Source organism: Pezoporus wallicus, unplaced genomic scaffold, assembly GCF_028554395.1.
Source record: "Pezoporus wallicus isolate ANWC-B61680 ecotype Strahan unplaced genomic scaffold, APGP_CSIRO_Pwel_v1 contig_4309, whole genome shotgun sequence".
Taxonomy (NCBI): domain Eukaryota; kingdom Metazoa; phylum Chordata; class Aves; order Psittaciformes; family Psittacidae; genus Pezoporus; species Pezoporus wallicus.
Genome location: NW_026638191.1, coordinates 247,446 through 264,469, shown reverse-complemented (window position 1 = coordinate 264,469; position 17,024 = coordinate 247,446). Strand labels below are relative to the sequence as shown.

Here is a 17,024-nt window from a genome sequence, read left to right as displayed (position 1 = left end):
CGGCAGCATCACAGCCAGCGGCATGAGCCAAGTTTCCCTAAAGGGCTCTGGAAAGCCAGCAGGCTCTCGTGCCGATGCAGCAGGGCAATGGGTAAGAGATCTCACGCTACAGCAGCCTCTCATTTACACACAGAATTAAAATGTTGTTTAGCTCTTCAAGATTAAAAAAAACCAAAGTTTTTCTCCGTGCCCTGCGAGCCGGCAGCACAGCGCTGCAGGAGGAGGATGAGCTGCTCCTCAGTGTGCCCTCCTGATGGTGGAGCAGGGCTGGGATGGGACCAAGTGCCGGTTGGTAACAAGTGCAGCACTGGCGGCACCACCAAGTGCCAGCACTGTGAGAGGTGGCAGCACACCCATGGCTACGGCACCTTGGAGGAGAGAGTAAATGGCAAGGCAAGGTGACAGACAGCAACAAAGGCAGGCTGCCCCTCTAGGCCCTGAAACCCTGAGCATACAGGGGTTGCCATTCTTTTTCCTTTATTTTGGACAAAAACGTGGTAATTGCACCTTTCTGAAGAAAGGTGTTTCTATGCACTTGGTGGCACTTGGTGGCACAAGGTCACCAAGCTAAAATGACACCAGCCCCTCTCTTATCCTATCACTTGCATCCTCTCTCTTCCCTTCTTTACAAACCTGGACCAGTTAGAGACCAACCAGGCGCAGGCTGAAGGACTGGACAGGAGCCACACAAGTGGGCAGAGGACGGAGAACAGAGGGTAGCTCCTGCAGGAGCAGAAGGAGAACACCAAGTTCCTCAAACCAGCACCAATACTGCATGCTCAGATGCTGCCCAGCTCATCCAGGTTGCTTCTGCATGTAGCTAATATCACAGCTGAAATCCATTTACTTTTTAAGTCCCAACATCTACTAATAGTCCAAGACCCTTTTTCATTCCTTCTCCCAAGTAAAGCTAAGTGAGACAGATCCCTGTTCATCTCAACAAGTTCTCATCTACTGTTGGGACTCAGTGTCTGGGCAGCTGGGAGCTGTGCCGGGAAACCTGAAAAGGCAGGAGAAAGAGCAGGTAAAATCAGCAGATACAGTCCCTAGGAAAAAAGCTAAGTCTGCTGGGACTGGGACAGAAATCAGTTTCTCACCATGGGCTCCAAAAAGTCCCTGTGGTGGGCAGGAGAAAGGCTGAGCCCTGCTGCAGTACTGGCAGCAGGGGAAGGGCTAGGGGAGGCGAGCCAGGCAGGACAGTGTGAGACAGCAGCTACACTGCCTGCGAAGAGGAGCAGAGGAAAATGCAGGCCTTGTGTGCCTGGAGGTGATAAACACCGTCGCTGTAGATGATGGTAGCCTCATGCTTTGTCTGAGCTAGGACTGCAGTGTGCCCATCCAAATGCACCACTGAGCCACTGGCTGCAATTCATAGCTTCAGCAGCCAGCCATATGGCAGTGCCTGAACAGCCCATCACTGCTGCTGCCGCAGCTGGGGCTCTCAGTGGGCTCATGCTCCTCACTGCTACCCTGTGGCTGCTCCATGGGTCTCAGCCTCCCTGGCCTAAAGTCTCTGCTCTGCCACAGAAAGCAAAAGCCGCTTTATATAAGCTGCTTGATCTAAAGCCAGACCAGCTTCTCCATGTGCCACAGAAGCCTGCTCAAGGGGGGCAAAACCCAAACAAAACAAGAGAGAATCTGTCTGTGCTACTATTTTGGCCTCAGCTAATTCCCCTTACATGGATGAACATGACATTTCCAGACCAGTTTTGCCCACTTTAAACCCTCCCACTGGGCCTTGTCTAATTTTATCCCACCCCAGCACAAGCACCTGGCAGCAGACCAGGGCTCTTGGGGTTTCGGGACTGGGAAGCCCAGTGGCATCCAGCACTGACCAAATAAGTGGCAACCTCCCCTTCCCAACACGCACCACAGCAAGAGCTTCCTTCACTGGAGGAAGAAGTGAAAAAAGAGCCTTTGCACAGGAAATTTCTCATTTGCAGCTGGGTCGGATCCAGACCGCGATTTCCCGGATTCACCCATGGGCACACAGCCTGGCCGGCACGGCAGCCGTGCCTTTGGGCCCCACGTGATCCTCAGCTCAATTTGATCCCTGAATTGTGCCCTACCAGTCAAATAAGGAAACACAGATAACGAGCCACTTGATAACGACTGACCAGCACGATAACCCATAAGCAGGGACGGAAAGGCATGGTTACTGCTAGCGGCGTTCCCCCTTCCTACGACCCGAGCCGGGCGCTACGGGCGGTATATCTTAATAACATCTTTGATGACCCGTCGGCAGATTGGGCAGCAGGCGTTGAGCTGCTTCTTCAGCTTAAGACCGCAGGTGTTGCAGAGGCACATGTGTCCGCAGGTGTAGATCACCGTGTCCACCTCGCTGTCAAAGCAAACGGTGCATTCCCCGTTCTTGGTGCTTGCTGGCTCCGGAGGGGGAAAAACGGGAGAGATGGGGGGACTCAGGGGGGAGCTCGGAGCAGTCACTGTGAAAGAGAAGGAAGGAATAAGATCATTTAGTCACCAGGATGGTGCAAGCCTGAGACTGTACAACACACACTCAAGTCAACCTTTAAGGCTCTTCCTTCCTTAGTCATTGCCTGGTTCATTTGCCAAACGAATCTCAGCGCATCCTAATTGGCAGCACAGGTACAGCCCCGGGCAGAGCTTACCATCCTTTTTGTATAGACAGAGCAAGCACAGCACACCAGGGCTTCCCCAAGCAGGGCTGTGATTTTGCACACCCATTTCGTGGTGTGAGTGTGCAGAGCCCCACTCTCCCCAAAGGAGCCATGCTCCGTTAAGGGTGCTCCTGCATCTCATCAGCCATGCTGGATGGCAGCAGCACATGCCAAACACCAGCATGTGAGTGGTTATGCAGGCACCCCTGTCAGTGGAGCCCTGACAGTGCAGAAAGCAGTGGTCTGGGTGCTGTAAGACCCCCAGACATGATACTGCACCCCCACCTACTGCAGAGACTGCTTCCATTAGACAAAGTGGGAAGCAACGTGCAGCCTTTCCTCAAGCCATGAAAATCTTCCCATCACTTTGTTTCTTTCCACTTATTTCTGTTGGTGTTGCGGATGTAACATCTGCCCCACAACCTTGCCCTGCTGCCTTGTGTAACCCCAGCACTGTCTGTCTGCCCGGATCCCTGTCTTGGCACACGGGCTCTCCTTACCCAGTGATGACTCTGAAGCAGATGATGACCTGTTCACACTGAAGGCCATGTCCGAGTCACTGTCATACTGTGAGCCGCCAGGTGATCCTGAGGGAGAGATGGTCACTGGGCTGGACTGCACAGTGCCTGCAAACAAGGGAGAGAGCTGAGCCCACTGTGGCACTGATGGACACCCAAAGCCCAGCTAAATGCCCCTCAGCCCTCAGTGCTTTAGGGTAAAGCCCACCTGCTGGGTTAAGTGCTGCCCCTTAGTATGATGGAGATGCATGATTATGGATGTGAACTCCAGGACCTGGACCTCACAATGCCATTGTACAATGTCTGATCAGTGCTTCAGTGAAGTAAGAACCAGTTATCTGACAGCCATTGTTTAGGGTGTAAAGTCCCATCCCCATGGTCCTGATCTCTCCAGCAGCAGTGGCCTCTAGCTACCACTGTCTCAGGGGCAGCTGGGAAAGGCCATTGCTTTAAATAAGAAAAACTTGATTCACAAAGTTACCACTGTCAGTTTTCTGATAGAATCCTTGACTTAGAAAGGAGAAGTTGTAACTGGTCACCAGCAACAGCTCAACATTGAAATGCCATCTGATACTCAAACTGTGGCAGTGCTTGGGGAGTGGTTACTGTCTACCAGCAGCACATGTGATTAAACCAGAGCTCACAAAAATCATTGCCCTTACCAAGGCAGGAGTTTAATACCTGTCAGCTGGAACAGTGGATTTATAAAGAATCCTTTTTAAAAACAAACCATCTGAAAACCAGCTGTGGTCCCCCCTAGCCTGCTGTTTCTTTTGTCTCTCAAGTCTCATCCTTTTATGGGGGACTTGTATAAGCTGCATCCATGGGAGAGCTACCATGTCCCACACACTCTTGTTTGCAAACACAAGGTGAGATAAGGAGCTGCTTCCTCACACAAGTGACCACCTAGTAGAGGGAACACTGGGAATGCAAACCCCTAGCTCCTGTTCTGGCCCAGGAAAATTCACCAGCCACATGCTCCCCATTATCATTCCATTTGCCTGCACTTACCCAGTATTTTGAGCTGATTGATTACACCATGGATTGTAAAAAACACCCAGAGAGACTGCGAGGTGTCCACGCACATCAGCATCCCTCGGCTGCCTCCGTTCACCCCATGGTGCACCTCCCCATTTGGCAAGACCATGAAACTGAGGATGTCGCCATTGTTGAGGACCGGGAACGCTCGGTAAACCACCCAGTACTCCTTGCGGTCCAAGAGAAAGTCTGGATCTGCTGGGAGCTCATTTGTCCGTAAAGTACTCGGATCACAAGAAGTGATGCCGAAGGAAAGGGCCCCATAATATGGCAACCCCAGATGTCCTACTTCCACAAAGAGGCTTTCACCAATGTGCAAAGGCCGGTCAGAAAACACCAAAGTCCTATTGCTTTCTTGCCAGTTGGTGCATGCAACCATCCGGTCCTGAGAAAAGGTGATGTCAGGTCCACGGGTGGGATGGAACCGCAGGTCTGTGTCCAGGAAGGCTGGGACCCCATGGGCATGCTGCCGCCGGTTTGGGCAACAGGGGATGATGTGGTTGTCTGTCGCAAGTCCCGGTACCCGACTTAGGTTTAGGTTTGCAATTTTGGCCACCACTTGGTTATTCTCCAGTTCGTTGTTATTGAAATTGGCTGAATCGTGGTTGCTCTGTGGAAGGCAAGTGCTGAGACGGGCAGAGCTGAGACGAGCAGTGGTCATGGTCTCTGCAAACATGCTATCTGTGAGACAAACACAGTGATAAGGGGCATCAGAGTAAGATAAAATTGCCTACTTTTCTTGTTACATTTGTTATTATTTCAGCCTAGAGACTATCTGAATTCTGTTCCTTCGAATGGAAAAACAATGGGAAAATTAGCCAGAGGTCAACCATTAGTAAAGAGCTAGGAGTGGAGAGTCGCATGTGGAGAGTACACAGAAATAGTTGCACCTTGGCATTGGCTGAGGAAAAACAAGTGTCATGAAGTACCCATGTAATCTGGGAGCTCCTTGCACTGCTGAACTGGGAAAAGCTGTAAACCAGTGTGGTCCTACAGCTTTCTCAGTAGAGGGGTCTAATAGCTTTGAGGTTACTCTGTAAAAGAAGGAAACATCTCAGTATCTTGTTGTCCAAAGGTCTTGTGCAAACCAAATCCCAAGCACAGTGATGGGAGAAGTACAAGCATGAATAGTATTCTTTCACACTCCTTACAGAGGTGCCTAGCCATAGGTGCGCTCAAGACAGGTCATTTTACCTCTCTTGGACTTCAAGAGGGTACCTCAGGGGTGTTCACAGCACTGCAGAGATTTTCAATAGAGAGCTTGGCACAAAATCTACTTGCTGCAAGTGTTACGAAGAAGATTTTTTACAGCAGGGATTTATTTCATCCTTTGACAGCAAAGGGAAAGCCAGGATGCTGACTCTTCATTTCACAGATTTTCAAGTTGGCCATGTCAGGCTGGGGAGGATTTAAAGGTGTGGAGAGGTTCAGGAGTGCTCTTCCTTTTACCTCCAGCATTGCCCAGGGCAGCTCGGACACTTCGCTCTGATGGTAAGGCATTAACTAGATGAGCAAAGTCAAAGCATGTAGCAGTTAAGAGTGTGTGAATGAAGCAGACTCCTGGTCTTCCCAAAGATGGAGTGGGAAGAAGCACCCCAGCACTATCACTGCCTGCTCCTTGGAGGAGAAAGTCACCAGCAGGAGAACCACCCAGATCCATCCAGCAGTTTCAGAACAGGGGCTGCCTTTGCTCAGAAGCCCGTTCAGGAGAGGCCACTGGTGTCAATTGATGGCTGGACCAGATGCTTCCAGCAAGTACAAGATATCTGTCAAGAAATGCTCCACAGAGGAGTAAAACATGCCCAAGCTTCATGCTGCTGAAAGATGCATTTTGTGACCTGTGCATTTCATGGCTTTCTCGACTTGCAAAATTTTATGAGGAAGAGACAGTGAAAGAAACATGTCTGCTATAACACCATCACATCTGTAGCAAGGAGGCTGGGTCTCCTGGTACCACAGCTGAGCATCGCCCTGATTCCCGCAGCAGTTTGTGGGGCTGTGCGCTTTGATTAAAGAAATATATAACAAATCAGAGTACAGGTGCCCTCAGACTGAGTCCTTCCCTCTGCACAATCGATGTGGCAGGCAGGACTGGTGGGAGAGGGGGCAGAAATAAGCTGCATTTTATTTCTCTAACTACAATCAAATGAGGAAGAAGGACCACTTTCTATTGGCCAGAAGCAGCTGCACTGGCCAACACAGCAAATGCTCCTTCACCTCTGTGATGAGCACCAGAGACTGGAGTGTGCCACAAGTGCAATTACAGGATAAGCTGCTGGTAAGGTTTAATTACACATTTGAGGCAGAGCAGGCAGGGCAAAGTATTGTTTATGTGTGGCCTTCTCACCCACAAAATAATTGGCACCATTCAGAAGAATATGTGATGAAGCTGCCTGCCCACTAGACTAACCATTTCACAGCTTATGGCTGGTGTCTGCTGCGTGTGAGGACAGAGGCACCATCCCCTCGAGCAGGTGCAGCGTAGTTTGGCTGTTAAAACTAAATCAGCTCCTTGGAGCCTCTGGGAAATGGCAGCACTCTTGTATTTTAAAAGGATTCCCCATGGTTTAGACCAGTTCAAAACACTCCATCTGACACTGAATTCATTTGAAATTTCAGTGCTGTAAAAGTCACGAAAGGCTCGGTTTCCTGATGGGAACAAATTCATCATCTCCTGCAGCCCTCCCCAAGGATGGTGCTTGTAAATCAGCCAGGAACCACCTGAATGCAGCAATCTGCTTAGGGGTGAGGGCAGATATAGCCCATGGTGGCAAGGATGCCAAAGCACACAGGAGCTCACACTACATTTTCTCATCACTCTTCAGCTGGTGGGCTGTATCCTGTGCTGCAGTCGGTGCTTTGCGGACATAAGAGAGATGCCCATGTGTAAAGGAAGGGTAAGGTGGGTTTCACCTGCAAACACAGCTTGTTAAACTGCCAGCCCAGGCAGGGACCAAGGGCAAGGGCTGAGAAAGAGGCTGGGGAAAAGCCCCACAAAACTCTTGGGGAATGGGTGGTAGTTTTCCAGTAGACTAACAGTACCTGGCAGCTGGGAAAAAACAGGGGAAGCCAGAACTGGTCACCTCTGTCTCCTCAGTCCCTGGGACCTTGCTGTAAAGCAGCACCATGTTTTTCCATGCCATAGCACCATATTTAGCTTAGAAAAAGGTGGATAAAGTTACATGCAAGGATTTCCATTTATCCCTTCACGTGACTGCTACAACGCACAGCCTTAGGGATTTCCATCACTGACATCCCTGAAATACATTGCTTTCTGGATCCCCACTGCTGGCAAAAGAAAAATGCTTAATTTGAGGTACAAAACCAACAGAAAAGCAACCCACAGGCCAAAACACACACTTACCTAGTATTTGCACTTCATGGGTAATTCCATAGACGTCTATGAGCGCCCAGAGGGGACCAGAAACTTTAATACCACAGTGAAACAATATTGGCTCCTCATCATTAATACTGTAGAAGACTCTCCCATGACGGTCAACCCAGAAGGCCAAGATATTGTCTCTCACAGCAAACCTCTCCGGCAAAGCTTTGGCCCAGTATCCAGGTCGGGTCACTAGGTCTGGACAGGCGTACTTTGGTATCTCGTCAGAGCTCATCTGTGATGGGTCATGAATGGTGAAGCCGAAGCGCAGGGCTCCGCTCCAGCCGTGGTGCACAGCCACCAGCTTCAGCCTGACTTTCTCATAGAGGTGTATGGGCCGGTTGGTGAAGGTGACTCCGTTGCAGAAACTGTTCCTCCGCGTGGCCTTGCGGGAGTGCGCATCCAGACGCACGTTCTTGCCTTTGGCTTGTGAGTGGAAACGCGGCGGCTCCGTGATTGCAAGGACCGAGCGTCTCTCATGGCTGCTGTTGGGCAAGCTGTAGTAGGGGCGGCTGGAGACGGAGCGGGTCGGGTGGCTTGTGTCTGCAAAAGGAGAAACCAGCGGCTCCGTTAGAAGTGCTTGACCCGAGCCATATGTTAGCTCAGCCTGGGCAACTGCTGCTTGCCACGCATGCTTTGCACTACCCGCTGGGAACCTCAGTATTTAATCTTAACTTGTTGTGCTTGGCCACAATCTGCTCTTTGTTGCAGCAACTGGGCCCTCAGCTTTATGCAAATATAAGGCAAATGTAGCTCTGGAGGCAAAGGTTAGGCAGCTTCCCTTCTATGCCCTGCAAAGCTGGGTATAAATTAACATCCTTTTGTTCCCATCAAATGCATCCTATTGCACTCAGAAAGGCTTAACACTTGTGACTGCGGCTCCAAGTTTCCTATTTGTAATGCATGTGCTGCTAAATCACCAGCTGGTGGCCAGAGGCACACTGAGACTCGAGGCTGTTAAGATCAGAGGTGCTCAAAATGAGCATGGATGTAGGATACTGATTTTTGTGGGACGTTCAGCCACTGGATTCTCTGTCCCTTAATTCTGTAATGATGAACAGGAGATTTTGAACAACAAAAATAAACCAAGACATTTAGCAGCTGGAACACTACCTCTGCATCACCAGACTGTTCTTCCAAAACGTCCAACCCAGCCCCTGATTCAGCTATCAGATGCAACTGGCACATTAAGGAACATTTCCTCCTGCAAAACCTTGCCTTTACACAGAACCTCCCATTTGAGCTCAAAGCACTTTATAAATGATGATTGTTTTCAGCTTCACAGCACCACAGATGGCACAGAAATCCTGCCATCCCTGTTTTGCAGATGGGAGAAGAATTTATGGGTGAAATCTTGCAGCATTTAAAGTCAATAACAATTTCGAGACCAATTTCAAGAGCAGCAGATTTGAGGCCTAAAGCGAAGCTCACACATGCGTGAAGCACAAATGAAAAAAGCTCAACTTTTAATCTTAAGCCTTAGCTATAAATTCCATGAGGAGGAGGCAATCTCTTCCGCACATCCTGGACACACAGGGTCTTGCTCAATGACCTGGGCTCCTATGACCACCACCACGGTGTCACAGGCACTTTGATTTCCCCATTCCCCGCCTACTCCACCACTCCTCCTCTTTGCAGATTCTGAAAGCACAAATGGAAGGCACCCTGGGTGCTCAAAGTCATCCTGTTAAATATAAACCTGCACACACTTATTCTGAAATGCCTTGCCACATTTGAAGCTTTAGAAGCTGTCTGCCTGGCCCTTGCTTCAAACTGCTTCCTCCTCTGTGTAACCCCTGGCTTTGCACTGTGACAAGGGAAGGATTTTCTGATGCTTTGCTCTTTTGGAAAGAAACACCAGAAGATGCCGGGAGCTCAGCTGGAAAGCTGGAAGGAGAGCTGCAGTTGTCACACCTCTTGTTGCGAGCAAATACCAGGTAGGGCAGCAAGACACTGGGACTTTCATTCATGCCTGAACTACTAGAGGCTCTGAGCAGCCACTGCCTTCGCGAATGCAAGAGAAGAGGGGTTGCAAGCAAGATCTGAACACAGGATTAGCCCTTGAAATCAAGCATCTGCAAGAGGAGTCAGAGCTACAGAGGCAGAAAAAGCTCCTGTTTACATCAAGATAAAAAAGGCAACCCTAAATTGTGACAGGCAAACACAGTGGCTAAATAAAAGGTCTTTTGTATCTCTTCATTCACACTGCACGTGACAATCGCTGCATAGCACAAGGTAATGGTTAACCCTGTTGTACAGTGATGTACATAAATACATCTTTGTTCTCACACCAGTGGGATGTTTGCTATTTCCATGCCATGAAGGCAGAGTCCTGGGGGAGACAGAGAGCAGAGAAGATCCCCTTGGCTGTTAAATCCTCTCAGGGCAGTCCCCCAGCCCAGCATAGCACCTCCACTCACAGCAGTGTTGCTGGCCAGGCTTCCCCCCATGCTCTCCAGGTGCAGGAGGTGCTGTGGGGTCAGCCTTGGCCATGCTTACATGAGGTGTGAGTATTTATCTTGGGTATTCCCAGGAGAAATCTCATTTCTTGCCTTCTGAAGAGCTAAAACGCAGAACATGGCTGCTCTCAGCACAGACCCACCCGCAGCTCATGTGGGTGCTGCTCCATGTGTCTGCCTGGAAATGTTCCCGACAAATGATGCTGCTGCAGAGGAAATAGGCTTTGGGGTTTTCTTAGCAGAGAGAGGCATGACGGCATGAACTCAGCCAGCACATAGCAGTGGTGAGTGACCCTGAGAGGCAAGCGGTGAATCCTCTCCTGGCCACACTTCCCCACCCCGACTCCCTGTTTTACATCTGGATTCACAGAGCCTTTGTGCTGTCCAGCCGGGACGTGGCTTAAGCAAAGCTACCGATAGGCGCTGCTGGGCAACAGCCTCACCATGTAGAGAAGCCATCCATTGAGCTGCATTATTCTTCTAAAATGGTTAAAACAACTTCCCTGTGAAAGTGAGTGCCCTGGCCTCAGCGTGTTGGCCAGGAGGAGGAAGGAGGGAAGAGGACTTTTGTTCTCCTCTCTGCTATCACAAGAAACCCCTGCGTTCCACTCCCTGTGCAGGACCAGCCTTCCTCCCACACTGACCCGCTGGAGAAAAGACCTGTGTAAAGACAGAGCACAGCAGGATGCGATTGCCTCCAGCACAGCTCCCGGGCAGGTACTTCCCACACTGAAAGAACAGGGGACCGAGGTGGGAGTGACAGTGCCAGCAGCACTACTGCCAGAAGAGCAATGACACAGACACCCACTTCAAACACAGCTTTGGGTCCATCCTGCCAGAGAGGAACTTGGGGCCAGGGTTTGGCTTTGTTTTGTTTTGGAGTTTTTTTGAAAACAGGAAAGCATATTGTGGCGAAACAATAGGAAAATCCCCAGAAGGAAATGAATGGATAATTTATTTATAATGCCGTTCCCCCTCACATGAACACCTGCCGGTTGCCACCAGGAATAAAACCTGACATAACCCAAGGCAGCAGAGGCAGAGCTTTCCCACTGAAACACGCCTGAAGCTGAGCTTGGGCGCGTGCTTTACTCATTATGTTCTGGCGGGGACTCGGCAAGCTCAACAGGATGTTTGTGCCTTTGAATTGCCCTAATTTGCAGCTCAGCTTCCATAGTTTGGATCACATTTCAGCTCCTCTGCCACTTCTCCCAACCCCTCCTGTCTGTATGCCTGCCCCAAAGACCGTCAGTGGGATAATGACAGCCAAGCTCATGGCAGAAACGTCACCTTACCCAAGGGTGCCCGATGCCGTGACAGGCAGCTAAAAGCTACACCGACTCTTCATTTCAGCTATGAGATTCCTACAAAGCTTTAAGCAAGTAATTTCTTCTCTTTATGCCTCACTTCCCTGCCTCAGAGAGAGTAATAGTATTCCTCCACCTCACAGGAAGCTAAAAGGATTAAAAAATATAAGGTTCTCAAATACTTTGAACCCTGAGTGCTGTAAGCATGCCAGCAGGCTGGCTACATCATCAAACGGAACACAAAACCATTGGGTTTGTCATGTCCTGAGGTCCCATCCAGTATTTTGCTTCTTTTCATTCCAGAATTTTCCAGTTTACATCCCTATTCTCACCAACTGCAAACATGATGCTTGCAGCATGAGTCCCTCAAATGTATGAAGGACAGCAAATACGAAATAAGCCAAGAAAATGGAAGAAAAAGCTCAGCTGAAGGATTAAGGATGGTGTAGGGCTCCTCACTGAAACCTGCAAAAGAAATCCTTTTGGCAAGGCAACATTTCCATTTGCATCCTTATGGTGTCACATAGGAAGTGCTGAAACAGATTTGGGTTATGGGGGTCCATGTTCTCAACTGCAAGTAGCTGTCACACATCTGAAACTTCACCTGCTTTCCAAAAGGCCAGCACATTTATTTCTTAGGGTATGCTGACCTTTGGAGATGTATGTTAACAAACATGCACTTTGCATTTCAAAAACGTACAGCAAGCAGACCCTGCACAAACCCCACATATTTATCACGGTTCCAGTTCTAAAAAGAAACCTTTTTTCACCCATTTGTTCATAGCCTCAGGTTTGCTGTGGCACTGAAATCCCACTGACAGCAGCAGGCAATATTCAGCACAAGAGCCCTCTTCACGGCTGCTGCTCTTCTGAGGAGACTGCTTAGCTGGGGATTTAACCTTAAGCCAGATTGATCCCATCTTCACTTGCCCTGAGAAGCCAGGCAGGAATAATATCACAGACAGCCCTAAAACAAGAGAGAAGAGCATAATGTTCAAGGAGACCAGAGCTACACCAGAGAGCTACAGCAAGGGCAGCCTGACCGAGGAGGAGAACACTGCCTTCCTGATGTACCACCAATAAATCTATGGTCTGCATCAAAAGACATTGCCTGGGTCCCACAGCACTTTCCTGAGGAACCTCTGCAGGTAAATCCGTGACAGAAGATGTGCAGGATCACAAGGCAAGCAAATTACAAGGCACCCAGGTGCCAAAGAGGGATGCATGCTGGATCAAGCATGGATGTCAAGGGGACCACTACCCCATGGGTGAACAGCTCACAGGAGATAGAGCTCATCAGCAGGCAACTGGAGCATAGTTTCCCTGTGCTGTTCAGAGAAAAGGCCTAAAGGGAGTGGTGTGCAGCCTGAAACCTATCTGTTAACGCCCGCTGCACAGGAGAAAGGGAATCCACCAAACACGCCTGTGCCTTATCTATATGGCTGCTTTATCTGTAACATTAGAACTTTTTCCTATTACAGTAGATGGTCAGGTGGCTGCTACTGCAATAACCCCGTTGAACATTAAACAAGGCATCTGGAGAGAGGGGGCAGGTGGCTTCTGCTTTGAAACAGGAAAATTCCAACAGGTAGGGACAACAAGGTCAAGTTGACTGCATGATGGCAAGCTTGTAGAAACAACCCTCATGGAATAAAAGTCAATCACAGTGGTCCAGTAAAAGCATGGTCCTCGCTGTGCTCATCCCTCTGCATCTTTACTGCTGGAGATGATGCAGCTGCACTTGTGCACAGGGCTGGAGCCTCACTTGAGGCTGGAAGAAGCAGCCTAGGCTGTTACTGCAGATAACAAACGGTAACAGCAACACGAAACAGGATTCTGCTGTGCCGCGATCTTATCTTCTGAGAACAAGAGATAAAAATCTGTTCACATATAAATTTAGTGCACGGCCTAGGCATCCTTTTCTTTAATACAGAGAATGTGTCGGGGACCTCTGTGGGAAGCACTGGTGTCGCCTATTCCACGCTCACTGGTGTGAATTTATGAAGTCAGGCTACCTAATCCACTACAAGGCTGCTACAAAAGAATTGGCCTCCTTTCTGAACATCCTGCTGGCTCCAGCACTGGGAAACTCAACTTGACAATTAATAAATATCCCCCATTTAGATGCCTGGGGTTTGCATGACCTGCTGATGTAAAGATCTCCCTGCCCAGTCCTCTAACCTGAGACAAATTTCCAGGGAGTTAAAAACCCTCACACGGTTCACTTGCAATAGTGATGCAGAAATTGAGGCATTAAGGGGAGACAGAAGAGCTTGTTGTGAATTGCAGGAAATGTGACATTTTTAAGAGACTAATTTGGGAAGGAGGGAGGAGGAAAGGCAGAAGTTGTTTTTTCATTCAAAGAAGTTGTGTTGTGGCACTGAGGTAACTCTTACTGCAAAAACCTAACGAACATACAACATTTTTCATTGCAAAAGAGTCCAGAAAAATCCCTGGCAGAGAACAGGGACTGACCTCAAGCTCGCAAAATCAAGTTGTGCCTGTCTCCACAAGGATTTTCAAATGAGAAAACCCTCTTGCTTCAGTGGCTATTGCTTGAGACAAAACATTGGGGAGGGGGGATTTGAAAACCAAAAAGCTATAATCTATTTCTTTTTCTAGGCAGAGACTCATGAGACAATGATGACTTCTAGGCATTCCTCCATAAAAGCAGAGAGGTATTTGCCAACAGCATTAGGCCAAGTTCTTTTGTTTTGATGCTTTTTCTCCAACCACCAAACACAGGCAATTCCAGCAGGACCTTGGAGTATTTTCCAGGCTGTTCCACCCCCTGTCTTCCACCATGTCCTAGGGAAATGAGCTCTTGCATCACTGCTCCTTTCAAATTAAGCCCTTTGCTAGCAGTGGGGAGCTCATAAGAAAGCAAAGTTCAACCGCATCATTTAAAAGAAGGGCTGCCTTGACAGGAAAGCCAACGCCAAGCCTTAGCTCTCCTGGTTAACCACACGTCACATCATGACACCAGCATCAGAGCCAAAAGACAGCAAGTGCAGGTGAAACCAATGACTGTCTCCAAGATCCACCAGCTGGCTCAAAGCAGAAAATAAACCATGACAGAAGGCCTGCTCCGAGGATGAAAAGTGCTGACAGCAAATCTTCCATGACCCAGAAGTAATCACAGAACCCCAAAGACTGGGGAGAGCCAGTGTTCTCCCAGATCAGGCAGGAAGACTCTCCCAAACCCACTTCCAGACCTTCTGCTTGACATCGCTTTTTGGTGGTAAGGGAAATCAAACTTGGCACAAAGCAAGCCAGTGCATGACTGATGGTGTGGCATTGTCAGAGCAAAGTGGGGAGCCCTGAGCTAAACCAATCTGGTCTTGTGGATCAGGCTGTAGAAGCAGGGTCTGCTATTAAGAAATCTGCTGCTGGGTCTGCAAGTATTGGTGAGTCCACCTACGTTCACTTCCGTCTCTCTCTTCCTCCGTCTCTCTCCTGTTGTGCCTCTCGCTGAGCACATGCATGAATTTTGCTGCAAAGTTGGCCCCATCTTTATTACAGGCTTTTAGTTCTCCTGCATATAAATAGCACTAAGAATACACAGAAGCCAGCGATTAAGCATGGAAAAAAATCTCCTCTCCCCCGTATTATTAGCAAATCTGGGTCAATGAGTCTGCAACTCTAGTAACAAATTCTTAGACTTGGTTAATGAGAGACAGAGTGAGAGGGAGAGGAATGGAGAAAAGGCAGGGTTCATGCCATAATCCCTGCTTAAGTCTTTTGGTGCAAGCGATGAAAGCAGCTACATGATAGATGAGGAGCCTTGGAAATGGCATGGCTGATTGCAATCTGTTATAGGGCCTCGACACCCAAGTCCACTGGCTCATGTCAGTCAGAGGCCATGGTCACGAGCCAAAGAGCTTTGAAAGATGTCAGGGATTTAAAAGTCATAAAATACGGGATGCAAAACTAGATGAAACTTTTGGCTACTGGCTTAAGATAAAAACATCTTGTCAAAAAATAATCAGTCAGCCGCTCTTACTATAGCTCTTACTGTGAATTTTGGACCATATTCTCACTAATATGCTGCATATGCAACACATATGACTTCATACACCAGAAGAGCAAACCTGTGACCCTGACTTGACGTATTATGTTTTTACGAAGTTGTTACCTTCTTTCGAAAGTGAAGTTTAACCTGGGGAGAGCAGAGGGCTGCTCAGCTCGCTTCATCTTCTAGTCCTAAAGTCAGAGTCCATAGCACTGGCTTGGGAGGGGATCAAAAGCAAAGAGAAGTTGACATCTGTTTAAGCAACTCCACCAATGATTTCTGAAGACTGCAAGGTTGGAAAACTAAGTATTTTCCAAATCTAAATGTTCAGCTTCTCAGTCAGAGATTGGAATATGTATTTTTGTGATTTATTATTTTGACTGTTTTCTAGAAACAGACAATAAAGTGCACCATAAAGCAGAGATCACTAAAATACTTCAGGCTGGAAAGACTGGCCTGGAGGAATGAACTTAGAAGGAGACTCAAAGACGGAAGGAGAGGAGTAGAGATGTGAATGAAAACCCTTATGTTCTCTAGGGCGATTGATTCTGCTTTGATTTACTACATGGATTCCAGTTTCCATGAATTTACAATGCTAAGGCCAACATCCAAGGCTCCCATTTCAACAGTGCTTTGCTGATGTGTCAAGCACCATTTTCTTCATGCACTCCCCTTTTCCACAGCCTGACTCAAGGACAGCCCCACAGTACATAGAACCATAGAATAGTTAGGGTTCAGGGCATTTTTTTCTTTAATGACTGCTCCAGTTCTCAGTAGCTTTAGTGCTCTACACATGGCCCAAATATGGATTTTCATGGCATCAAGACAGAGAGATAGTCTTAATTTAAGGGATGTTGTGCCACTGGGGTCTGTCTCAGAGATCCCTTCCTCCCCGCTCCAGGCCAGCAGCATTCACTGCTCAGCAGAGATGTCAGAGACAGCCTAAGAGCAACCCAAGAGACCATATATCAGTGAGTGCTGCTTATCCCTTGAGTCCTGAAGCCACCACATGTGGCTCTCACTTTGAGGCAGGGAGGAACCCTGCTGCTGCGTCTGCAGAAGACCCATCAGATCAATCACTGCACAGAAAGGCTCCTCATTAAAGTATTTTTCACAGATTAAAAAATTAATACGGGCTGGTCTCCTTGCCCCCAATTCCTCTCCATTCATTAATTCCTCACTTCCAAGACAAGTTTTCCCCTACCAACAGTATAAAGAGCTCAGAACTGTTTCTCAGAGCAATGTTTTACGTTGAAAAGCATGGTTCTGAACAGGTGTTTTCCTTTTCCAATCATGACAGTGATTTGCTGAATAGTTACAAGAATATGTGAGTGGCGTAATCACTGACATTGAAATGGTCCATGCCCTCACTGCCGGAGGAGCACGTAACCACCATTAATGCAAATAGACTCCCTGTTTCCATTGAACCTCTTTTCTTCTGACCAGCTGTACCAAGTCATCTGCACTGGGGATTTATAAATAGTGACCATGTCATTCCAATGTTAATAGCTTTTAATGAAATTGGAGAATGAAATGCATTCCCTTTTAATATCCTCAGAGCAGCAATTTTATTCCATCCCCTGCTTTCAATACAGGGCGCATGGAAAGAGCTGGAGTTTAGCACATCCTCCCCAGCAGCCCGTCAATGTGTCGCTTCCAGCACAGACAG

The 17,024-nt window shown here is 48.4% G+C and overlaps 1 protein-coding gene across 2 annotated transcripts in view; it reads right to left on the bottom strand.

Annotated features, from left to right (window-relative positions):
* Nucleotides 1–1,417: 1,417 nt before the first annotated feature.
* Nucleotides 1,418–17,024, bottom strand: part of NEURL1B (neuralized E3 ubiquitin protein ligase 1B) — a 131,191-nt gene continuing 115,584 nt past the window's right edge. For both annotated transcript variants that reach the window (XM_057409787.1, XM_057409788.1), the window contains exons 2-5: nucleotides 7,560–8,120; nucleotides 4,169–4,876; nucleotides 3,140–3,265; nucleotides 1,418–2,444 (exon numbers count right to left, since the gene is read on the bottom strand). In XM_057409787.1, the coding sequence (XP_057265770.1) occupies nucleotides 2,200–2,444; nucleotides 3,140–3,265; nucleotides 4,169–4,876; nucleotides 7,560–8,120 (1,640 nt within the window). In that variant the 3' untranslated portion in view covers nucleotides 1,418–2,199. The remainder of the gene's footprint in view (nucleotides 2,445–3,139; nucleotides 3,266–4,168; nucleotides 4,877–7,559; nucleotides 8,121–17,024) is intronic.